We start from the raw sequence: 26,304 nt of genomic DNA on the forward strand, positions 1-26,304 counted from the left end.
CTACAAGAAACAAATTTAATGACTAGAGTTCAGTTTTTACATAGAGAGTTTTTGTTTTGAATATTATAGTTTCTCATGTGATTTCAATTTTGCAGTCAATATTAGGTTGTTAAAACATTTGAGGATTATTCTTAATTAAGCAGAGTATTGATAAAATATTAGGAATATGTTCTGTAATGAAATAGGATATAATATATCTCTATTCTGTCTCTTGAGTCTAAGTAGAACTTTCCTTAATGATCCCACTCAGCAACACCACTTTCAAATATACTATTTAATCTTCACAGCCGTAGAGATCATGCTCATAAAGCATTTTCAATGGATCTGTTGAAAATAAACAGATAATGTTTTTGGTGGCAGGCATTGATGCAAAGGCTACACTTCTATTATCTCATTTAATCTCCTTTAAAATGTTTTAAAGTTTCATTCTAGCTTCATCAGTGGGTATAACTTATACGATGGCAGAATTAACCTCAATGTTATGAACCATTTCTAACAGTGAGAGACTTCCTACAATTGAGAGAGTAAGATCTCTGTAACCAGATATATAATTAAGTAGAGGGTGAATGATCAGCTTTCAAATACTAAGTTGTAAAAAGAATCCTACAGGAAGTAGAAAATTATACATCATATATGATTTGTTATAATGCAAACTCTGAGCTCTAGAGTTGCTTAAAGAAATATATGGAACAGAGGTAGGTGAAATGGGATAAACTGTTATCCTTTACTTAAGTCTCAAAGCCTCTCATTTTTCAACACTAACTTACTATCCTGATGGAGAATATATCTGTTTTTCTTTAAAATGTGTCTGTGTACTACTGAGAGGTACCACGGATATGACAAAGAACCCATTTCGAATCTAACTCTGGGATCCGCAACTACTGTCTATTATATATTGAGCTCCTCTAATAACATGTGAAAGAGTTAAACTATTAAACACAGAAATTGAAATACTTACTGGATTTTTTTCACTGAAGCAGTAGCCTACCAATATAAGCAGGTTTTGAAATGGTGTGATAATTTTTGGATTCTGAATAAGATCTAATTAAATATATAATACTGTTCTTTCATTTTGTTGTACTCATTTGAGTTATCAAGTAAGAAACCAAAATATTAATGCTATTTAGAAATATTAGAAGCTGATACAAATTCTAAAAATAAGACAAATTGTCACATAAAAAGAGGCATATGATTAGAGATGATGGTGACTATAATGAAAATTCATCAGTCTCAGGGCCAAAAGAGAAAATAAGACAATATGAAGATACTGGATTCCTAACATTTAATATTTATAAGAAATTTTTCGCATAATACTTTTCAGTGTTCCTCTTAACTAGTGTCAGTGAAGTAATTATCATTTTAACTAGTATCAGTTAAACTTAATATTCATGAAAACATTCCCAAACAGCATAGTTCTTTGAGTTTATAAACAATATCTTTCATAGTTCACCTAAATTGCTTTGTAGCCTCACTAGGTTTAATAAATGTTATATAAATAAATACTTTGTTCTGATCTCTTCAATACATTTCTAGTTTTAATATGAAAAAAAGTAAAGCAAGATATTCTCTTTTTAAAATTAAATTCCTTTAACTGGAAGTGTAAGAAATGTATGGAGGTGACTTTTCTCTATTAGAGGATCATACAGAATAGACTTGCAAATAATATGACGTTTAAAGAATCATACATTTTCAAAACATGCAGAGCACAAGTTTTGTTTAATTGATTTTACATCACACCAGAAAGCACTACAGGGACACTGGCGATAGAAGCAAGCTGGAACCTCAACATGGAGCTCCTTTCTTTCTCTCAGCAACAGAAAGGCTTGATCTTAGAAGTTCAAAATTGTTCCATATGGTAAAGAGACGTTCTGAAAATAAACCAACAAGTAATTGTGATTTTTTATGTAATTCAACTTCTAATATACACACATACAAACCTTTCTGAAATGTTCAGTCTTGTACATGTCTTGATGTTGAGGCATATTTTCCACTAATTGAAAGGCATTTTTCAAAATATTATCTAGAGCTCTTTTCGAAAGTCAATGATCTTTCAATGCTAAAATATTCCTTTTAGCTGAACATTGACAATGACTCCCTCCTTGTTCAAATTTTAGTTAGGCTTCTCTAAGCCCTCTTCTCAACTAGGCCTCATCCTTGGCCTTGGCCTTGGCCTGTCTTAAGCAAAAAATCCTGCTAAGTCAGTTTAGTGAGACTCTCCCATGCTTGATATCTAACCAAGTTTCTCACCCCTTGCCCTTAATGTCTAAGTCCTTAATATGCCTCTAAGAAGAATCTTGTTAGGCCAGTTAAGCAAGAATCCCTCTACACTTGATGTCTCCTCTTAATAATTTTCCATCTGCTGACCCCTTCACTCTGCTCTTTGTCTATAAATTCTTAGCTTTCTTTGCTGTACTTGGAGTTGAGTCTCCCTCTTCTATTGCAATGGTCTTTAATAAAGTCTTCCTTACCATGTTTATCAAGTGTCAAAAATTTAACAACATTATGAGACTGGCTCTTATGGACTTTGTCCTTGTGATGGAGTATATACTAGAGGTTAAACTCGTTGTCTGTAGAGTCCACTCGTCTCGTTACACATCCTTTATCTGTTACTTATGAGCTTTATGTCCTTAAGCAAGGACATAAACTTGTGTCATTGATCCTCAATGATGAATGTGTGCTCCGAACTGATAGGCTTAACTATGAGAAGATGAGATCTCACAGGTGAGACTGTATCCACACATACCTTTTACCACTGTGACCTCTGCTCAAACTGAAGGGTTTGAGAATTCTGTGCTCTTTGCAAGCAAATTATGCCTATAATTGTGGGGTATAGGGGGTGGGTAAAGACATGTTGACCATGAGCACCCAGCCTGTAAGCTTACCATCTGCAATATTGGTATATGACTGGCTGTCTAGGAAGGTGATAAAAGGGTTAGGAAAAAACAACAGTCAAAAAGCCTTTTCTAAGTTTGAATCTGTGAATTCAGAGACTGCAGTCTTTGTCTCAGTGAAACGCTGAGTGGGAGTTCCTGCTTTTAGATTTAAACAATGATAAATGAAAGTTTCAGGCTTTGTGCACCAAGATCTCACTCAGTTAAAAGTTATGAGTTCCCTCAATTGGACTGATCAACACCACTTATTTCTTAGCCCAATGGCTCAATAATTTTGTTGAAAATTCATATCCTGTAAGTTATAATTAATGCCCACAACCTATTAAAAATTTAATTTTATTTGCCACTCCAGTGCTCATTCACTTAGATAAGAACACAACATATTGAGAACTGTTTTTAAAATCAGAAGTAGGGCAGTTGCCCCTGCATCATAACTATAACTCTATGATCAACTGGTACCTAGGAACTCCCCAGTGAACATACCTTTTGTCTCTGCACCTGGAATCATGGCCCCTCTGCAAAATGTTAGCCACCAACTTATAAAGGGAGAAAAGAAGTTCCTCAAACCCTCCCCAAAAGTAATCACATGTTGTTCTTGAAAAAGAAAATGGGATTTTTGTCTCTAAAAAAGTACTATGGCATCAAATGGTAACATTATCTTACTAGTCACTTCTGTTGATATCTGATCTCCTGAATGTTTAGGACACTAACAATTTGATTTAAATTAGAGATAGTGTAGCCTTAACCAAAACAGCTGGTATTGGTACAAAAATAGACACATAGACAAATGGAATAGAATAGAGAGCTCAGAACTAAGACGGCACATCTACAGCCATCTAATCTTCAGCAAACCTGACAAAAACAAGCAATGGGGAAAGGAGGCCCTGTTTAATAAATGGTGCTGTGATTACTGGCTAGCCATATGCAGAAAATTGAAGCCGGACTCCTTGCCTGCACCTTATACAAAAATTAACTCAAGATGGATTAAAGACTTAGATGTAAAACCCAAAACTATGCAAATCCTAGAAGAAAATCTAGGCAATACCATTCATGATATAGGCATGGGCAAAGATTTCCTGATGAAAATGTCAAAAGCAACTGCAACAAAAGCAAAAATTGACAAATGGGATCTAATTAAACTAAAGAGCTTCTGCAGAGCAAAAGAAACTATTATCAGAGTGAACAGACAATCTACAGAATGGTAGAAAATTTTTGCCATCTATCCATCTGACAAAGGTCTAATATACAGAATCTACAAGGAACTTAAACAAATTTAAAGAAAAAAAAAAACCCCATTAAAAAGCAGGCAAAAGACATGAACAGACACTTCTCAAAAGAAGACATTTATGCGGCCAATAAACATGAAGAAAAGCTCCACATCACTAATCATTAAAGAAATGCAAATCAAACCCACAATGAGATACCATCTCACACCAGTCAGAATGGTGATTATTAAAATGTCAAGAAACAACAGATGCTGGAGATGCTATGGAGAAATAGGAATGCTTTTATACTGTTGGTGGGAGTGTAAATTAGTTCAACCATTGTGGAAGACAGTATGGCCATTCCTCAAAGATATAGAACCAGAAATGCCATTTGACCCAGCAATCCCATTACTGGGTATATACCCAAAGGGATGTAAATCATCCTATGATAAATATACATGCACATGTATGTTCATTTCAGCACTATTTATAATAGCAAAGACATGGAATCAACCCAGATGCCCATCAGTGATAGACTGGATAAAGAAAATGTACATATACACCATGGAATACTATGTAGCCATAAAAAGGAATGAGATCATATCGTTTGCAGGGACATGGATGGAGCTGGAAGCCATTATCCTCAGCAAACTAATGCAGGAACAGAAAACCAGTCACCACAGGTTCTCACTTATAAGTGAGAGCTGAACAATGAGAACACATGGACACAGGGAGGGCAACAACACACACTGGGGCCTATGGGGGGTGGAGGAGGGAGAGCATCAGGAAAAATAGCTAATGCGCGAGGCTTAATACCTAGGTATTAAGGTATTATCCTCATTCCAAAGTCTGTTAATGTACCTTCTAACCAGCAGTCCTTGCTGAGCCTCCATTTGATCAAGAAGAACTCAAAGAAGACAACTGTTTGATGTTTGTGTGGTTGGCTGGTTGATTCACTGTTTGGGGTTTGGAAGTGTTAGCACTGGGGCCATGCACTGAGCCACCCCTAAGCCCTTCCTTAAGGCTGTAGGTCTAAGAACATGCACATTTCCCCGAACAACGACCTCCAGCAGAAGAAAGCAAATGCTGTTTTACTTCAAATCATGGATGCTGCAATCATATGATATTTGATAAGCTGCGAAACATGTTTATTTAGCAGATACTGTAAGGAATTTTCTGAACACCTCTTTAATGTATGAGGAAGGTTGTCCTGCTACGGATGCAATTCAATTCTTCGTTTTTTATTACTATTTCAAACATATATATTTATATCAAACTTAGATGATAAAAATTTAAAAAGGATAAGGATGAGGATAAGGTTGATGGGTGCAGCAAACCACCATGGCACATGTTTACCTATGTAACAAACCTGTACGTCCTACACATGTATCCCAGAACTTAAAATAAATTAAAAAAAAAATAGAGATAGTGACAAGTAAAGAATGGTTTGCGAGAGGGACCCTTGCCAATTTGAATGGCCTTAACAGCATGAATGGCCCCATACATTTTATGAATAAAATACTATTCTTCCACTGCTTTCTTTCTGGACAGCGCTTGTTGATAAAGATAATATCCTAATTTATATACCAAAACAGACTTCCCATTAATTTTTGGCTTCAGCAGTCCCGATTTGTCTTTAGCACCACCATCATTAGATCAATCAAAAGAAAAACACATTCAAAAGACTAGAGAAATACTCCCTGTTGTCATTGAGTTTGTTTAAAGCATTCATATGATCTCCAACAGGTTGTCAGCTATTGGGTTTCTCACAATAGAACCAAAGGAATTTTTGAATTTCCGGGGTTCATTAAGTGTTCATTCTTAGATCTGACTACCTCATAATCTGGGACTAGCCTCATCTTTGATGGCAGCCAAAGTCTTCCAAAGACCCTAGACCCTATTCACATTTGCCCTGATTCTGGCCTAATTTGAGCTAATTAGAGTTATTGGTTGAAACTGGCATCCCCTGCTCAATATTAAGGGTTTTCCTGCTCTCCTGGAAAAGTATTACATTTTACCCCAAAGCTCAGTTGAAAGACTATTCCTGCTTCTACTTCTCCAGGGAGCTATATTTAGCTATTTCTGCTAATAATAGCAGGAAGATTTCCTGTATATTCCTCTGTCTTCCCAGGTCCTGGTGGCTATTGGATCACTGGTAATTCTGGAGTTGCATAGTTCAATATGGGAGCCACAAGCCACATAGGATTATTTACTAACAAATGTAGGTAAAATTAAAAATCTAGATTCCCGGTCACACTAGCCACATATAAAGAGCCCAAGAACCACATATGACTCATACCGCCCATACTGTAGGGCCCAGGTGTGGAACATTTTTATATCACAAAACATTCTACTGAAAAGTGCTGCCACGAGGAGTCATAATTGCCATGAAAAAGAGGTAGAAGGAGGAATATTTAAATGAAGCCAAGATAGCTTGAATCTATTAACTGGGTCTCCTCTACCAGTAGGTACAGGACCTGGATTAAAAAAAAAAAATCAACTGCAAATATTTGCATATGGGCTTGGGCATTAGTTTATTTCCCTTGTATCCTCTTGTATCCTCTTCAAACAATAAGCTCCATGGTTCTCAACTCTGGCTGCGTATTAGAATCACACAGCAAATCTGGTTTAATTGGTCTGGGGATGCAAGGCAGAAAATTGGTAGGTTTTAAAAGCCCCAGGTGAATTCTATTTTGTATTTAGGCTTGAAAAGTACCGATTTAGAAAATACATTACCTCATTTAATCAAATAAGTATTCTATAAAGGCAGCGCTTCAGTCAAAATAAAACTTCATCAATGTTTTATAGAAAAGCCTGCTGAATCCCAGACTTAACTAATGGGAATTAAGATACAGCTGGTATTGTTATCCACGTAGTTCATAGGGGCAAACTGAGAAGCTGGATTGGATCTAGTTTAGATAACTCTAACAATCACCATCCATTGCAGGTAGTCTTCTATACTAAACTAAAACGTACGTTGGAAAAATAATTATAGAAAGAAACATAAAATCCACTTCATTCATACCCCAATTATCGGCAACTTGCAATAACAATTCTGCTATTCATTTCTGCATATATTCTCTCCCAAACCCTCACCAGAGTTATTAATATAGTTCACATTCATGTTACCTCTGGGATCTTTCACAGTTTTAGAGAATAATTGATCATTAGGGAATAATTCCTCCATTTATTGTCTCTTGACAATTTCATTATGCTGAATTCATGAGTTTTTCTTACCATATAAATTGTTCATTTTTTTGTTACTATATATAATGTTATTTACATTATAAAATGTAAATAATATCTTTAAAATGGGAGATTATAAAGGATGGAAACTATTTCAGTCATTTTATTTCACTTTATTTTGTTTGAGTAGAAATCCAATTTTCTTTATTATTTTTGGCAGAAACATAACTCTAGAATATTTAGATTAATATTACTCCTCATTCCTCTGATTCTTGCTGGGGAAAAACAGGAAAATTTAAGGCATAAAAGAATATTCTGCAAGTCTAAATATCCATGTCAGTGATAACCCAGATTGGGTTTAGGACAGTTTTATAGCCAATAATATTTATGCTCTTCAGGGGATAGTAAAAATGCAGCTACAAATAATATTTTAGTGTTATAAAACATTTAATTGGTAAGAATCACATTTTTAAAATTATTAGCAGTTGTATTTTGTGCCATTACAAATTCTACAGAATATGCTTTAACACATGTCAGGTTATTGTCATATTTTTTTACATCTTTTTCTTTTTCTAAGTTGGTTATGCATTGTTCAAAAAAATTAATATTTTGAATAGGGTGAGTATTTTTATTATTTGTGATTTAAAAGATAATTGCATAACTTTTTTAAATTGAAAAGAAAAGTAATAAGGTAATTTGAAACTTTCAAACTCACCACTGCCTTGTCAGGCCTTCTATGATCTGGGCCTAGCCTGTTTATCCACTGTATTTCCAGCTGTTTTTCAATAAGCACCATCCACACGAGTCAGTGTTATTTTCAAAAGGCTTCTATACTTGCAGTTTCCTTTCCTGCATTTCCAAATTTGTCCTGTTGCTTATCTTGCTCAGAATTTGCTTCATTCTCAAAAGTATGGGTGTGGTACGGATTTTCGGGCAGCAACATGTAACACTTTAAAGAAAAGTTATGTGTTAATTGAAAGAAAGTTTAATTTTACTTTAGTTGATATAATTTTTATTGTATATGATATCGTGGAAAACAGAATGTATGAATAATATAAACAATGAAAATGGAAAGTGGTATATAAATCTAACTACCTATTGTTTTTATAGAAATGATGCTGTGACATTCTCAACTTAGAGCAGTATAAATACAGATAATGGTTCTTCAACTTTAGCCAGCAACAGAATCACTCACACAACTTACTAAAATGGATTTCTGGACCTGAACCCAGAGCTTCTGATTCAGCAGTTCTGGGGTTGGGGCCCAAGAAACTGCATTTCTTAGAAGTTCCCAGGCGATGCCCATGCTGCTAGCCCAGAGACCACACTTTAAGAAGTCTTAATGGAGACATTCAAAAAGTTCCAATTCACTGGAATTTTGTGTTTTGGCATATGAAAAAATGTATATACTTAATATGCCTATGGTTCTTCAAAAAATCAGTTTTAAATGAGAGGCCAATTTGTAAACTGCAACAAAAGGACCAATGAACTTAGTATGAGGGAGGAAATAACAGCAAGTCCATTTTAGGCAGAAGACTCATCTTTAAGCTAATGGAAACTAAGATGAAATCATAAAATATCTCTTGATTTCAATAATCTTTGTTGCAACATTGTTTGTTACATAGAAAAAACTGGAAACAACCAAAGTGCCTGTTTAACAGAGGCTCATAAGCTATGACAGATCCAAATATAAAGGACTTAAAAAACATTGGATTGATTTGGATGTGCTGATACGGAAAGACTTTCAAGATATGATACAAGTCTACAGTAACCAAAACAGCATGGTACTGGTACAAAAACAGACACACTGACCAATGGAACAGAATAGAGGGCCCAGAAATAAGGCCGCACATCCACAGCCATCTGATCTTTGACAAAGCTGACAAAAACAAGCAATAGGGAAAGGATTCCCTGTTCAATAAATGGTGCTGGGAGAACTGGCTAGCCATATGCAGAAAATGGAAACTGGACCCCTTCCTTAAACTTTATACAAAAATTAACTCAAGATGGATTAAAGACTTAAATGTAAAATCCCAAACCATAAAAACCCTCGAAGACAACCTAGGCAATGCCATTCTAGACATAGGATCAGGCAAAGATTTCATGACAAAGATGCCAAAAGCATGGTACTGGTATAAAAGTAAATACATAGACTAATGGAACAGAATAGAGAACCCAAAAATAAAGCCAAATACTTCAGCCAAATGATCTTTGATGAAGCATACAAAAACGTAAGTTGGGAAAACAACATCCAATTCAATAAATGATGCTGGGAAAATTTGATAGCCACATGTAGAGAATGAAACTGGATCCCTATCTCTCACCATGTACAAAAATTAACTCAAGATGAATTAAAGACTTAAGACCTGAAACCATAAAAATTCTAGGAGAAAACCTACATAAAATTCTTCTGGGTATTGGCTTAGGCAAAGAATTTATGACTAAGACCCCAAAAGCAATGAGGAGTGAATGAAGAAAATGTGGTGAGGATATGTATATGTGTATATATATATACACATATATGTGTGTGTGTGTGTGTAGATATGTTGGTGTGTGTATATATAAAAGATTTATATATGCACATACATACACACACACACACACCTCACGGAATACTACTCAGCCATAAAAAGTAACAAAATAACGTCTTTTGCATCAACTTGGATGGAACCGGAGGCCATTATTCTAAGAGAAGTAACTCAAATCGGAACCCAAATACCACATGTTCTCACTTATAAGTGACAGCTCAGCTGTGGGCACACAAAGGCATACAGAGTGGTATAATGGACACTGGAGACTCAGAAGGGGAGAGGATGACAGGTGGGTGAGGGATGAAAAACTACCTGTTGGGTACAATGCACACAATTCCAGTGATGGGTGCACTAAAATCCTAGATTTCACCACCATACAATTCATCCAGGGGACAAAAGACCACTTGTACCCTCACAAAGCTATTGAAGTAAAAAAGTTAAGTTGCAGAAAAGATGTGTGATTTCTTTTAATAAATAATAATAAATATACATTTTATATTAAACTATATACACATTTATGTTAATATATTTATCTTTATAATTGAATATAATTATATACGTACGTATAAAAATATATATCTGACTTTCAGCATAGAATGCATATTGCTCTAAACATTTTTGTCTTTATGTTGTACAAAAAGCTTGAGATGTTATCTTTTGAGACAGGATTTGGTGAGGGAAAAGTGATTTTAATTATTAATTGTATACTTTTCTATATCATTTGCATTTTAACCGTGTATATATGCATTATTTCTTGTTTAAAAATATCAAAAATTCATACCTGCAACAATGACTATCATAAGAAAGACAATAACAAATGGTTGCAAGGACATAGATAAATGAGAACACTCACACAGTGCTGGTGGGATGGTAAAATGGTACAGCCACTTTAAAAAGTAGTGTGGCAGCTTCCTAAAAATTAAACATAAATTTCCTACACAACCCAGCAATTCCACTAATAGGTATATATCCAAGATAAATGAAAATATATATCCACAAAAAGAATGGCACATGAATATTCATAGCAGCATCATTCAAAATCGTCTAAAAGTGAAAACAATCCAAATCAATCCAAATGTCCACCAGCTGGTGAATGGATAAACAAAATGTGGTACAGACTTTTCCATTAATAGAAAAGAATAATGTGCTGATACATGCTAAAACATAGATGAATCCTGAAAACACTACACTACAACTTCTTGTCTGGCATGTAAAGAGCTTGGAAGTCATCTCTTCCATTCACATAGTAAGAAAAAAGCTGACCAAACTTAGATCCATATGAGAACTGAGGTCACAGAGCAAACCACTGCCCCTAAAACTAAAGAGGCAGTTGAGTAGATACAGAGAATCAAAATTTACTAGCACAGAAACTGTAAACATTATAAAATATTTAGAAATAAATATAACAAGAAAGGACAATGCCTTTTTGGAAAAAAATTGTAATTCTAATTGTTGGCTACTTATAACAAGACCTGAAAAAGTATTGAGACATAGAAATATCATTTACTATATTAAAATATCAAATTCCAAAGTGTACATATATATACACACACACACACATACATATATATTATATAATGCAATTAAAATCAGAAATTTTGAGAGCTAAAGAAATACATTTGTATTTAATAAATTTTAAAGATTAAAGATGAAGTGTTCAAGAACTAAAATGAAAAGAAACTGAACTCCTGTTACACAATATATACAGAACTCTGGATTAGAGAGTTAAGGCTAAAAATACAATTTAAATTAGAAGAATAATTAGAAAAATATGTTTAACCATAATGATAGAAAGAATCATAGGAAATCCTGAAGCTTAAAACTTAAAAGAAAAACATGTCAGACTACTCATTCTTATAGACGTGAATGTGAAAAGAGGTAAAAAATAATATCAAAAGAGAAGTAAAGAAGGAAATGTACTTGCAGTAATGGCAGAGTAGTTCACATACAGCACGACTTCCACAGATTTGTGCGTAACCACCAAATAAACCTTGAATTCTATCTCAATCATACACGGACATCCACATGAATCACGTACCTAAATCTTAAATCCCAAAGTATAAAGCACTTTAAAGCACACATAGGAGAATATGTTTGCGACCTTAGTGATGGCAAATAGTAACTATTAAAGTAAGCTCGATTATTAGACTTGATCAAATTAAAAACTTCACTCATAAAAGGACAGCATTAAGCAAACAAGCATGCTATGAGTAGAGAAAAAAGTGTTTATTCTACATATAGCTTATAAAAGACTTCTCTGCAGAATATGCAAAGTACTTTTATGTTAATATTAAAATGACAAATAAAAGTTGAGTATATTTTTTCTAAAAGCAGATACACAAAAAGAAGGTATACAAAGGACATACAAATGATGAAAATGCATGTAAACAGTATTCACCATTAGTCATCAGTGAATAGCAAGTTATAGCCACAATGAGATACTCATACACACACACACACACACACACACACACACACACACAAGAATGGCTAAAGTTGTAAAGTGACAATACCAAATGCTGATGAGAACGTGCAGCAACTCTTACCTTTGTTGGTAAGAGTGTAAAATGGTACAACTACTTTGAAAAACAGTTTAGTAGTTTTTTTCCTATAAGGAGTGTGTACTAATAGAACTTGATTAGAAAGGAGTATGAGGAAACCTTCTTAGAGTGATGGCAATGTTCTGTTACATAATCAAATTGTGGGTTACACAGCTACAGGCATTGTCAAAACTCACCTGTTATAATAACTAAGATTCATTCCTCCATGTAAATTCAACCCCCAGAATGAGAACTACAAATAAATATTGAACTCTAGTTATATGTTTGGTTTTCATCACTGTATGGCTTGGTAATCCTTTTTGTGAATTTTAAGTTTAAGCAAACAAGCAAACATATTAAGGGTAACAGCCACCATGTTTTCCCATTATTGGAAAAGGTAAATTGAGATATGGAAAGGGGAATGAGTAGATTAACCCTGTAGTATATTGAATTAGAGTTGAAAATATCTGCATGAACCCACAGGTTTATACAAACAGACACATTCTTTAGCTGTTTCTGCTCAGAGAACCTAAAAGCAATGACACATCAATAGGAACGAGCACACCTAGCACCAAATCTTCATTTCTAAATATTATTTTCTATTAAAATGAATCAGGGATTCTTTCAAAAGAGAATTATTCAGTGGCTGACATAAATGGAAAATGCAAAATCATAAAACTTCTAGATGACAAATCTAGGTGTCCTTGGGTGTGTCAATGACTTTTTAGATATGACACCAAAGGCACAATCCATGAAAGAAATAATGGATAAGCTAGACTCCATTAAAATGAAAAATGTCAGGCCGGGCGCGGTGGCTCAAGCCTGTAATCCCAGCACTTTGGGAGGCCGAGACGGGCGGATCATGAGGTCAGGAGATGGAGACCATCCTGGCTAACACGGTGAAACCCCGTCTCTACTAAAAATACAAAAACTAGCGGGGCGAGGTGGCGGGCGCCTGTAGTCTCAGCTACTGGGGAGGCTGAGGCAGGAGAATGGCGTAAACCCGGGAGGCGGAGCTTGCAGTGAGCTGAGATCGGGCCACTGCACTCCAGTCCGGCGACAGAGCAAGACTCCGCCTCAAAAAAAAAAAAAAGAAAAATGTCTGCTCTGTAAAAACATTGAAAGAATAAGCCACAGAGAAAATCTTTACAAAGGACATGTCTGCTAAAGAACTGTTATTCAATATACACAAAGAGTTCTTAAAACTTAATTATTTGTGAAAATGAACAACTCATTTTAAAAATAGTTGAGGGTACTATGTGTTTTTTAATGCCAACAATTTATTTAAAAAGACAAAACAGGCAGTGGAAAATGTAGATAAAAGGAGAATAAAGAGATTAGCCATCGAAGTAATTAATGGTACCAATGGATTATAACTAGTTGAATAAAATAAAATCCATGAGCTCTGCTCATATGAAACTAAAAGAAGGAAGAAAAGGAGGTAGTGGTGAGGAAAGGAGAGAAGAAAGGGAGAAGAAAGCAGAAGAAGGAAAAAGGAAAAGCTTTTTTTAAAAAAATAGAATGGCAGCTGATAAAGGTAAAAAGAATGATCATATTAGAAAATTGCAATAGATATTTTAAAAAAGTAATGGGTGAGTTTATGAGAAACTCACCCATAGGTAAACTCACCCATAGACAGACTCACCTTTAGAATAGTCTCACTCTTAAAGACTATTCACATGGTCTCTATGTATCTGCCCCAAATTACCTATTACTTATAAAAGCAAAAAAATGTACTTTACAGTAGAGAAAGAAACATAATAGACACCATTACAATCTAATGATCAAAATTGCCATCACAATATTTTGAAAAAATATTATCCATTGAGAAGGACACAACATTACTTCTGGAATACTCTCCCAAAGATGTATAACTTAACCTGAAAGTAACCATGAGAAAACTTAAGATAAAACCAAATTGAAAAAATATTCTACAAACTAACTGGTGTTAAAAATACGAAGGTCAAGACACAAAAAGAAATATAAATTAACTATTCCAGATTAAGAGATACTAAAAAAACCCACAAATTTAGTGCATGGTCCTAGATTCAGTCTTAGTCCAAAAAAAATCTATAAAGGACATTATTATGACAAATGTAACTTGAATATGGATTATGGAGTAGATGATAAGTTGAGTCAATGTTAAATTTCCTATTTTTGGTAATTGTGTTGAGATGATATATTATCATTTCTTAAGAAATACTAAAGTTTTATGGGTGAAGAGACATTATGTCTCCAAGTTATCCCTCTGCAGTTCAGAAAAAATATTTTATGTATTAAATATTTATAATGTTTATAAATATATGTACCTAATGTTTATAATACATACATATACATATGAAGACAAAGAACATTATAAAGCAAAAAGGACAGAATAAAACTGAATAAATTCTAGAAGGGATGGGAATCCCTTCTAGAATTCTTTCAGTTTCTCTGTAAATATGAATTGATAGAAAAATCAAAATATTTTTAAAACCCTATTACACAAAATGTTTCTATGAAACAAAAAAGACAACTAACAGGAAAATGGGCAAAGAATATAAAAGGCAATTCACAGAAGAAATTAAAATAGAAATAATAGTAAGTCTATTGTTACTAAATATAAATAATTCTCATTAAAGATAAAACTATATTCTGTTTATTTTTATTTTTAAAATTATTTAAAATTTTTAGTAAAGCATACATTACATAAAATTTACCATTTTAGCCATTTTTGAGTGTACAGTTTAGTCGCATTAAATCCACTCACACTGCTATGCAAGTATCACTACCATCTACCTCCAGAATGTTTTTTATCTTGCAAAACTGAAACTCTCCCCATTAAACATTCCTTCCTTATCTCCTATCCTCAGTTCCTGGCAGCCATCATTCTACTTTAAAGACACAGGTACATATATGTTTATTGCAGCACAACTTACAATAACAAAGACTTGGAACCAACCCAAATGCCCATCAATGATAGCCTGGATAAAGAAAATGTGGACCAGGGGAGCAAGATGGCCGAATAGGAACAGCTCCAGTCTCCATCTCCCAGCCTAGTGACACAGAAGACTGGTGATTTCTGCATTTTCAACTGAGGTACTGGGGTCATCTCACTCGGGAGTGCCGGACAATCGGTGCTGGTCAGCTGCTGCAGCCTGACCAGCGAGAGCTGAAGCAGGGCGAGGCATCACCTCACCTGGGAAGCGCAAGGGGGAAGGGAGTCCCTTTTCCTAGCCAGGGGAACTGAGACACACAACACCTGGAAAATCAGGTGACTCCCACCCCAATACTGCGCTGTAAGCACACCGGCACACCAGGAGAATATACCCCACACCTGGCCGGGAGGGTCCCATGCCCACGGAGCCTCCCTCCTTGCTAACACAGCAGTCTGCAGCAATCTAACAGCAAGGCAGCAGCAAGGTTGGGGGAGGGGCGCCCGCCATGGCTGAGGCTTAAGTAGGTAAACAAAGCCGCTGGGAAGCTCGAACTGGGTGGAGCTCACAGCAGCTCGAGGAAACCTGCCTGTCTCTGTAGACTCCACCTCTGGGGACAGGGCACAACTAAAAAATAACAGGGGAAGCAGCAGAGGCCTGTGCAGACGCGAACGACTCTGTCTGACAGCTTTGAAGAGAGCAGTGGATCTCCCAATAGGGAGGTTGAGATCTGAGAAGGGGCAGGCTGCCTGCTCAAGTGAGTCCCTGACCCCTGAGTAGCCTAACTGGGAGACATCCCCCACTAGGGGCAGTCTGACACCCCACACCTCACAGGGTGGAGTACACCCCTGAGAGGAAGCTTCCAAAGCAAGAATCAGACAGGTGCACTCGCTGTTCAGCAATATTCTATCTTCTGCAACCTCTGCTGCTGATACCCAGACAAACAGGGTCTGGAGTGGACCTCAAGCAATCTCCAACAGACCTATAGCTGAGGGTCCTGATTGTCAGAAGGAAAACTATCAAACAGGAAGGACACCTATACCAAAACCCCATCAGTACGTCACCATCATCAAAGACCAGAGACAGATAAAACCACAAAGATGGGGAAAAAGCAGGGCAGAAAAGCTGGAAATTCAAAAAATAAGAGCGCATCTCCCCCTGCAAAGGAGCACAGCCCATCGCCAGCAACGGATCAAAGTTGGTCAGAGAATGACTTTGACGAGATGAGAGAAGAAGGCTTCAGTCCATCAAACCTCTCAGAGCTAAAGAAGGAATTACGTACCCAGCGCAAAGAAACTAAAAATCTTGAAAAAAGAGTGGAAGAATTGACAGCTAGACTAATTAATGCAGAGAAGGTCATAAACGAAAAGACAGAGATGAAAACCATGACACAAGAAATACGTGACAAATGCACAAGCTTCAGCAACCGACTCAATCAACTGGAAGAAAGAGTATCAGCGATTGAGGATCAAATGAATGAAATGAAGCGAGAAGAGAAACCAAAAGAAAAAAGAAGAAAAAGAAATGAACAAAGCCTACAAGAGGTATGGGATTATGTAAAAAGACCAAATCTACGTCTGATTGGGGTGCCTGAAAGTGAGGGGGAAAATGGAACCAAGTTGGAAAACACTCTTCAGGATATCATCCAGGAGAACTTCCCCAACCTAGCAGGGCAGGCCAACATTCAAATTCAGGAAATACAGAGAACGCCACAAAGATACTCCTCGAGAAAAACAACTCCAAGACACATAATTGCCAGATTCACCAAAGTTGAAATGAAGGAAAAAATCTTAAGGGCAGCCAGAGAGAAAGGTTGGGTTACCCACAAAGGAAAGCCCATCAGACTAACAGCAGATCTCTCAGCAGAAGAACTCTACAACCCAGAAGAGAATGGGGGCCAATATTCAACGTTCTTAAAGAAAAGAATTTTAAACCCAGAATTTCATATCCAGCCAAACTAAGTTTCATAAGTGAAGGAGAAATAAAATTCTTTACAGATAAGCAAATGCTTAGATATTTTGTCACCACCAGGCCTGCCTTACAAGAGACCCTGAAGGAAGCCCTAAACATAGAAAGGAACAACCGGTACCAGCCATTGCAAAAACATGCCGAAATGTAAAGACCATCGAGCTTAGGAAGAAACTGCATCAACTAATGAGCAAAATAACCAGTTAATATCATAATGGCAGGATCAATTTCACACATAACAATATTAACCTTAAATGTAAATGGACTAAATGCTCCAATTAAAAGACACAGACTGGCAAACTGGATAAAGAGTCAAGACCCATCAGTCCGCTGTATCCAGGAGACCCATCTCACATGCAGAGACATACATAGGCTCAAAATAAAGGGATGGAGGAAGATCTACCAAGCAAATGGAGAACAAAAAAAAGCAGGGGTTGCAATCCTAGTCTCTGATAAAACAGACTTTAAGCCATCAAAGATCAAAAGAGACAAAGAAGGCCATTACATAATGGTAAAGGGATCAATTCAACAGGAAGAGCTAACTATCCTAAATATATATGCGCCCAATACAGGAGCACCCAGATTCATAAAGCAAGTCCTTAGAGACTTACAAAGAGACTTAGACTCCCATACAATAATAATGGGAGACTTCAACACTCCACTGTCAACATTAGACAGATCAACGAGACAGAAAGTTAACAAGGATATCCAGGAATTGAACTCATCTCTGCACCAAGCGACCTAATAGACATCTATAGAACTCTCCACCCCAAATCAACAGAATATACATTCTTCTCAGCACTACATCACACTTATTCCAAAATTGACCACATAATTGGAAGTAAAGCACTCCTCAGCAAATGTAAAAGAACAGAAATTATAACAAACTGTCTCTCAGACCACAGTGCAATCAAACCAGAACTCAGGACTAAGAAACTCAATCAAAACTGCTCAACTACATGGAAACTGAACAACCTGCTCCTGAATGACTACTGGGTACATAACGAAATGAAAGCAGAAATAAAGATGTTCTTTGAAACCAATGAGAACAAAGATACAACATACCAGAATCTCTGAGACACATTTAAAGCAGTGTGTAGAGGGAAATTTATAGCACTAAATGCCCACAAGAGAAAGCTGGAAAGATCTAAAATTGACACTCTAACATCACAATTAAAAGAACTAGAGAGGCAAGAGCAAACACACTCAAAAGCTAGCAGAAGGCAAGAAATAACTAAGATCAGAGCAGAACTGAAGGAGATAGAGACACAAAAAACCCTCCAAAAAATCAATGAATCCAGGAGTTGGTTTTTTGAAAAGATCAACAAAATTGACAGACCACTAGCAAGAATAATAAAGAAGAAAAGAGAGAGGAATCAAATAGATGCAATAAAAAATGATAAAGGGGATATCACCACCGACCCCACAGAAATACAAACTACCATCAGAGAATACTATAAACACCTCTATGCAAATCAACTAGAAAATCTAGAAGAAATGGATAATTTCCTGGACACTTACACTCTCCCAAGACTAAACCAGGAAGAAGTTGAATCCCTGAATAGACCAATAGCAGGCTCCGAAATTGAGGCAACAATTAATAGCCTACCCACCAAAAAAAGTCCAGGACCAGATGGATTCACAGCTGAATTCTACCAGAGGTACAAGGAGGAGCTGGTACCATTCCTTCTGAAACTATTCCAATCAATAGAAAAAGAGGGAATCCTCCCTAACTCATTTTATGAGGCCAACATCATCCTGATACCAAAGCCTGGCAGAGACACAACAAAAAAAGAGAATTTTAGACCAATCTCCCTGATGAACATCGATGCAAAAATCCTCAATAAAATACTGGCAAACCGGATTCAGCAGCACATCAAAAAGCTTATCCACCATGATGAAGTGAGCTTCATCCCTGGGATGCAAGGCTGGTTCAACATATGCAAATCAATAAACGTAATCCAGCATATAAATAGAACCAAAGACAAGAACCACGTGATTATCTCAATAGATGCAGAAAAGGCTTTTGACAAAATTCAACAGCCCTTCATGCTAAAAACGCTCAACAAATTCGGTATTGATGGAATGTACCTCAAAATAATAAGAGCTATTTATGACAAACCCACAGCTAATATCATACTGAATGGGCAAAAACTGGAAAAATTCCCTTTGAAAACTGGCACAAGACAGGGATGCCCTCTCTCACCACTCCTATTCAACATAGTGTTGGAAGTTCTGACTAGGGCAATCAGGCAAGAGAAAGAAATAAAGGGTATTCAGTTAGGAAAAGAAGAAGTCAAATTGTCCCTGTTTGCAGATGACATGATTGTATATTTAGAAAACCCCATTGTCTCAGCCCAAAATCTCCTTAAGCTGATAAGCAACTTCAGCAAAGTCTCAGGATACAAAATTAATGTGCAAAAATCACAAGCATTCTTATACACCAGTAACAGACAAGCAGATAGCGAAAGCAGGAATGAACTTCCATTCACAATTGCTTCAAAGAGAATAAAATACCTAGGAATCCAACTTACAAGGGATGTAAAGGACCTCTTCAAGGAGAACTACAAACCACTGCTCAGTGAAATCAAAGAGGACACAAACAAATGGAAAAACATACCATGCTCATGGATAGGAAGAATCAATATGGTGAAAATGGCTATACTGCCCAAGGTTATTTATAGATTCAATGCCATCCCCATCAAGCTACCAATGAGTTTCTTCACAGAATTGGAAAAAACGGCTTTAAAGTTCATATGGAACCAAAAAAGAGCCCGCATTGCCAAGACAATCCTAAGTCAAAAGGACAAAGCTGGAGGCGTCACGCTACCTGACTTCAAACTATACTACAAGGCTACAGTAACCAAAACAGCATGGTACTGGTACCAAAACAGAGATATAGACCAATGGAACAGAATAGAGTTCTCAGAAATAATACCACACATCTACAGCCATCTGATCTTTGACAAACCTGAGAGAAACAAGAAATGGGGAAAGGATTCCCTATTTAATAAATGGTGCTGGGAAAATTGGCTAGCCATAAGTAGAAAGCTGAAACTGGATCCTTTCCTTACTCCTTATACGAAGATTAATTCAAGATGGATTAGAGACTTAAATGTTAGACCTAATACCATAAAAACCCTAGAAGAAAATCTAGGTAGTACCATTCAGGACATAGGCATGGGCAAGGACTTCATGTCTAAAACACCAAAAGCAACGGCAGCAAAAGCCAAAATTGACAGATGGGATCTAATTAAACTAAAGAGCTTCTGCACAGCAAAAGAAACTACCATCAGAGTGAACAGGCAACCTACAGAATGGGAGAACATTTTTGCAATCTACTCATCTGACAAAGGGCTAATATCCAGAACCTACAAAGAACTCAAACAAATATACAAGAAAAAAACAAACAACCCCATCAAAAAGTGGGGAAAGGATATGAACAGACATTTCTCAAAAGAAGACATTCATACAGCCAACAGACACATGAAAAAATGCTCATCATCACTGGCCATCAGAGAAATGCAAATCAAAACCATGGTATGTGAGATACCATCTCACACCAGTTAGAATGGCAATCATTAAAAAAATCAGGAAACAACAGGTGTTGGAGAGGATGTGGAGAAATAGGAACACTTTTACACTGTTGGTGGGATTGTAAACTAGTTCAACCACTATGGAAAACAGTATGGCAATTCCTCAAGGATCTAGAACTAGATGTACCATATGACCCAGCCATCCCACTACTGGGTATATACCCAAAGGATTATAAATTATTCTACTACAAAGACACATGCACACGTATGTTTATTGCGGCACTATTCACAATAGCAAAGACTTGGAATCAACCCAAATGTCCATCTGTGACAGACTGGATTAAGAAAATGTGGCACATATACACCATGTAATACTATGCAGCCATAAAAAAGGATGAGTTTGCGTCCTTTGTAGGGACATGGATGCAGCTGGAAACCATCATTCTTTGCAGACTATCACAAGAAGAGAAAACCAAACACCGCATGTTCTCACTCATAGGTGGGAACCGAATAATGAGATCACTTGGACTCGGGAAGGGGAACATCACACACTGGGGCCTATCATGGGGAGGGGGTAGGGGGGAGGGATTGCATTGCGGAGTTATACATGATATAAATGATGAATTGATGGTGCTGACGAGTTGATGGGTGCAGCACACCAACATGGCACAAGTATACATATGTAACAAACCTGCATGTTATGCACATGTACCCTAGAACTTAAAGTATAATAAAAATAAAAAAAGAAAGAAAAAAAAAGAAAAAAAAGTAAAAAAAAAAGTATGTTCCATGTGCACTAGAAAAAAAAATGCATGTTCTGCTGCTGTTGGATGGAAAGTGCTGAAGGTCTTTAGTTTAACTAATTTCCATTTGCTAATTTTTGTTTTTATAGTGGCTTCCTTAGGGAGACTGTTACCTGCAGATATTGTCTGCAGGTTTTAGTTGGGCAACGTGCAGTGGCTCTGGTTCTGGGTAGGCACAGTAGTGGAGTCCATTTCTCACTGTAAAGGACTTTAAAGATCCTTCTGTTCTAGTTTCCCCATAGTGGGAGATTTACCTGAAGGCATCTCTCTTGGTGTTGAGCCTGACACAGGCCAGAGGCAGCCAAGCAGTGCTGTGTTTATTACAGGGAACAGGTGCTCAGAGTGGCTGTGGAGCTGGGGTCTGGGGCTCAGTGTCTTGTTGAACTGCCATGGCACCTGTGGTGTAGGTCCAGGTTTATTCTTTCAGGTATGGATGATGCAGCTCTCCCACAAGGCCAAGTACTGTGACTCTGAGGCACTTCCCAGTATCTTAGGCCCAGGATCAGGCATGTTGCTGACTCATCCTCGGTGTTAGGGTGCAGCAATAGCATGGCTCTGGGAAGGAAGAGGTTTTCCAGAGGTTCAGGCCCCAATGAGCAGGGTACAGTTGCAATTCAGGTTACAGAACCAATAGGACACAGTGGCAATTCATGCACCAAGAACTCTAAGCCCCGGAGTAATGGGATACAGCAGTGACTCAGGCTCTGTGAGGTCAGGTGCAGTGACAGCAAGGGTCCAAGAATGATGGGGGCACATCTGTGGCTTTGGCCCAGGGGTGTGTGCAGCAGTGCAATGTCGGCTTCACTCCTAGGGAGGTGGGGAACCTCAGTAACTCAGGCTCTAGAGGACTATCCTGATCCAGGGAGGCAGGGTGCTGTGGATGTTCAGTCCAGAGGGTAGGGTGATCAGATCAGATTAGTGTTTCTGTAGGAGGCTGGCCTATGTCCATTTTAAAATTGAGCTCTGTTGTCGTGGTTGAGTTGTAGGAGGTCTCTGTATATTCTGGATTATTAATACCTTATCAGATATGTGGTTTAAATATATTTTCTCCCATTCTGTGGTTTGCCTTTTTACTCTTGATATTTTCCATTGATGACTGAAAGTTTTTAATTTTGATAAATTCTAACATGTCTATTTTTTGGACAGCGTGTTTTGTATCATCTAAGAAGTCTTTGCCAAATCCAATATAAGGTTTTCTCTTATGTTTTCTTCTAAGAGTTTTAAAGTGTAGCTCTTAGTTTTAGGTTTTTGATCTACTTTGAGTTAATTTTTGTATGTGTAAGATAAGGGTGCAACATCATTATTTTGCACGTGGATATCTAGTTTTCTCAACATTGTATGTTGTAAAGACTATTTTTTCCATACTGATTAGTCTTAGCACTCATGTAAAAAATCATTTGACTGTATATGTGAGGGTTTATTTCTTAGCTCTCTATCCTATTGCATCAAAATATGTGTTTGTCTTTAGGCCAATACCATGGTTATTGTAGCTTTGCAGTAAGTTTGGAATTATGAAGTATAAGTCTTTCAATTTTGTTCTTTATCAAGGTTATTCTGACTATCAGGTCCCTTATAGGGACAGGGTGGGTCTCCGACCCCTGGTCCGTGGCCTGTTAGGATCTGGCCCACACAGCAGGAGGTGAGCAGTGGGTGAGCAAGGGAAGCTTCATCTGTATTTACAGCTGTTCCTCATTGCTGGCATTACCACTTGAGCTCTGCCTCCTGTCAGATCAGTGGCAGCATTAGATTCTCATAGGAGTGCAAACCCTATTGTGAACTGCACATGCTAGGGATCTAGATTGTGTGCTTCTTATGAGAATCTAATACCTGATAATCTATCACTGTCTCCCATCAACCCCAGATGGGACCACCTAGTTGCAGAAAAACAAGCTTAGGGCTACCACTGATTCTACATTATGGTGAATTGTATAATTATTTCATTATATATTACAGTGTAATAATAATAGAAATAAAGTACACAATAAATGTAATGCACCTGAATCATCCTAAAATAATTCCCCTACCACCATTCCATGGAAACATTGTCTTCCATGAAACCGGTCCCTGCTGCCAAAAAGGTTGGGGACTGCTGCCTTAACATTCTGTATGAATTTAAAAAAAAAAAAAAAACTTACTTTTTTTCTGTAAAAAAAAAGCATTTGGGATTTCGATAGAGATTGCACTGAATCCTTAGATCACTTTGAGTGGTACTGACATCTTAACAATATTATTTAATATTCTTAATATTTCCAATGCATGAAAAGTCTAGTTCTGGCTTAGATGCTTGGAAATAGGCATTTCATGCATTTACTAGCAGAACTATTAGCTATAGTAATTTGAAAATTTTCCTAATATCTATTAAAATTAAAATGATATATACCTTTAATGCACCAACCTCACTCACATGTTCTTTTTTATAGAAATGCAATCACTGTGATATAAATATATATGAACAATGGTATTTATTGTACCATTGCTTGTAGTGGCAAAAAACGATAATAAAATGCTATTCAGTAGAGGAATCATTGAATAAATTAGGACACATTCACATTGTAGAATATCATGCAGCAGCTTAAAAATGTGACAGATGAAAGAAATTTCTATCAATTTACCTGGGTCAAAAGCGAGGAGGATATAAGCATATAAGCCTGTTGTTATTCAGAACCACAAACCACTGTTTACATATATATTTTTACATGTTTGAAGAAAGGTTTGGGAAATGATACCTTACTCATAAGATTGGTTGTTTGGAGAAGGAAGCCTAGAGGTTTGAGGTTGGTAAAGAAAGACAATGAGAAGAATGTAGCATAAAGTTTTATTTCATATGTCTGTATTGTAGTGATTCTTTTACCTTTATAGATAGGTTTTCCAATTGTGTTGGTCACAGGAGGCAGAGCAAATTCAATAGTTTTTTGGTTTAAGGTAACAACTTTCGAATGCCCTAAAAAAATGAGAACAGTGTTATTAAATTATGTGGAGAATTAAGTAATTTCAACTTTTAAAATGTTAAGATAAATCTTAGTCTTCTAAAACACAGTTTCCTTACAACTTTTTTTCAGTAATTTAGATAAAGCAGCTTACCTGACACAAATATTTTCTCTCTGATTTTTTTCTTGCCTGGTATTTGATATTTTTAAGAGTGCATTATAAGAGTACAAATCAAGAAAAAGAAAGACTAAAGCAAATTAACATAGGATCAGAAAACAAAATACCACATGCTCTCACTTAGAAGAAGGAGCTAAACCTTGGGAAAGCATGGACATAAATACGGGAACAATAAACACTGGCGATCCCTAGTGGGGAGAGAGAGGGGGTCACGGGCTGAAAAACCGCCTATTGGGCATTGTGCTCACTGTCTGGGTGATGGAACCAGTCATATCCCAAACCTCAATGTCATGCAGTATACCCATGTAACAAACCTGCACATGTAACCCCTGAATCTAAAATAAAAGTAAAAAATATGAAAACAAATAAAGACTAAACGTCATAGATAAAAATGTCAGAGAATAAGCCTTTTTGCAGGACAGCAAAAAATGTAAATAAATGCAAAAATGCAAATTTTTAGATAAAGTTTTTATCTCTATATAAAACATTATATCATTTTATTTAAAAAGAAGTTTTCATTCCCACAATAAGAAATCTAGTGCTATAATTAAGAAGGAGATACTAGAAATGCAATTGTAAAGATACATATTTTGAACACTGCTAAAAACAAAACTATATAATTAAAACTATTTTCAACACCTGCTTATTTGGAGGAAAGATGCTGACTTTAAAAGCAGAATGTGAAACATTTGAATGGTACTTTCTCAAAATTAGTGAGTAAAATTTTAATATGTTGACTTTCCTCAGTATACTTTTTGCACAGAAATGAAACATTCAGTTCTTCCATTCCTTAAGGCAAGTGTTTGCTTGAAAAATGTATATCTGCCATTATTTTTAGATTCAAAGGCCAAATGCTTTCATGAAAAATTTTTAAAAAGTTTATGCTATTATAATTTTCATTCAATCCATAACAGAAGACATTATTATTGCTCTCTAATCATAAAGTAAAAGTATATATAATAGATTATTTAGACCATTTATTAATTTTATTCTCCTCTTTGTTTTCTTTAAGCATTATTATTACTGCTTATAATTAGTATATTCATCAAATAAAAGACTTGGGCTTAGAAAAAAACCCAAATTATAAGAAAAACCAGTAGCTACATTAATGAAAAGAAGTATTGTAGGTGATATGAAGTAACAGGTGAACCCCAAATCAATTACATTTATCTAAAATATAATGAACAATGACTGACCCAGCTTGAGAAGCTATAAAAAGCTAGGCGTTCCAACCAATAAAACTCCCCTTTTGAGTCCTAGCATATCTTTCAACTTTATTTTGTATCCACTGAAGCCCAGGATTTTGCTTATTATTTTAATATATATAATTGTCATATATAATTTCTGACCATTTTTTCTTCTAGCTCACTCGGAGAGAAAATGGATTTCACTTTCTTTGCTTACATTCATTTGCTTCCCCAGAAGCAAGCCCAAATATCTTTTTATTGTTTTCTTTTTCCTTTTATATTGCATGTAGTGAAAAAATAAAACAAAAGTAATAGTCAACTTTCTGCATTTCCTGTTGATTTTTTACTTAGAACCTTTATGAATAGAAAGTGCCATGGATATTTATTTTAGACCACAGAATAAATCAAAGAAAAATCGTTTACATTTTTTAAAAAGT

The 26,304-nt window shown here is 36.3% G+C and overlaps 1 protein-coding gene across 1 annotated transcript in view; it reads right to left on the reverse strand.

Moving 5' to 3' along the window:
• Window positions 1–274: 274 nt before the first annotated feature.
• Window positions 275–26,304, reverse strand: part of LOC111546654 (coiled-coil domain-containing protein 7) — a 218,018-nt gene continuing 191,988 nt past the window's right edge. The window contains exons 21-22 of the mRNA XM_026446846.1: window positions 24,427–24,516; window positions 275–324 (exon numbers count right to left, since the gene is read on the reverse strand). Coding sequence (XP_026302631.1) covers window positions 275–324; window positions 24,427–24,516 — 140 coding nt within the window. The remainder of the gene's footprint in view (window positions 325–24,426; window positions 24,517–26,304) is intronic.

The sequence above is a fragment of the Piliocolobus tephrosceles genome, chromosome 9 (assembly GCF_002776525.5).
Source record: "Piliocolobus tephrosceles isolate RC106 chromosome 9, ASM277652v3, whole genome shotgun sequence".
NCBI lineage: Eukaryota > Metazoa > Chordata > Mammalia > Primates > Cercopithecidae > Piliocolobus > Piliocolobus tephrosceles.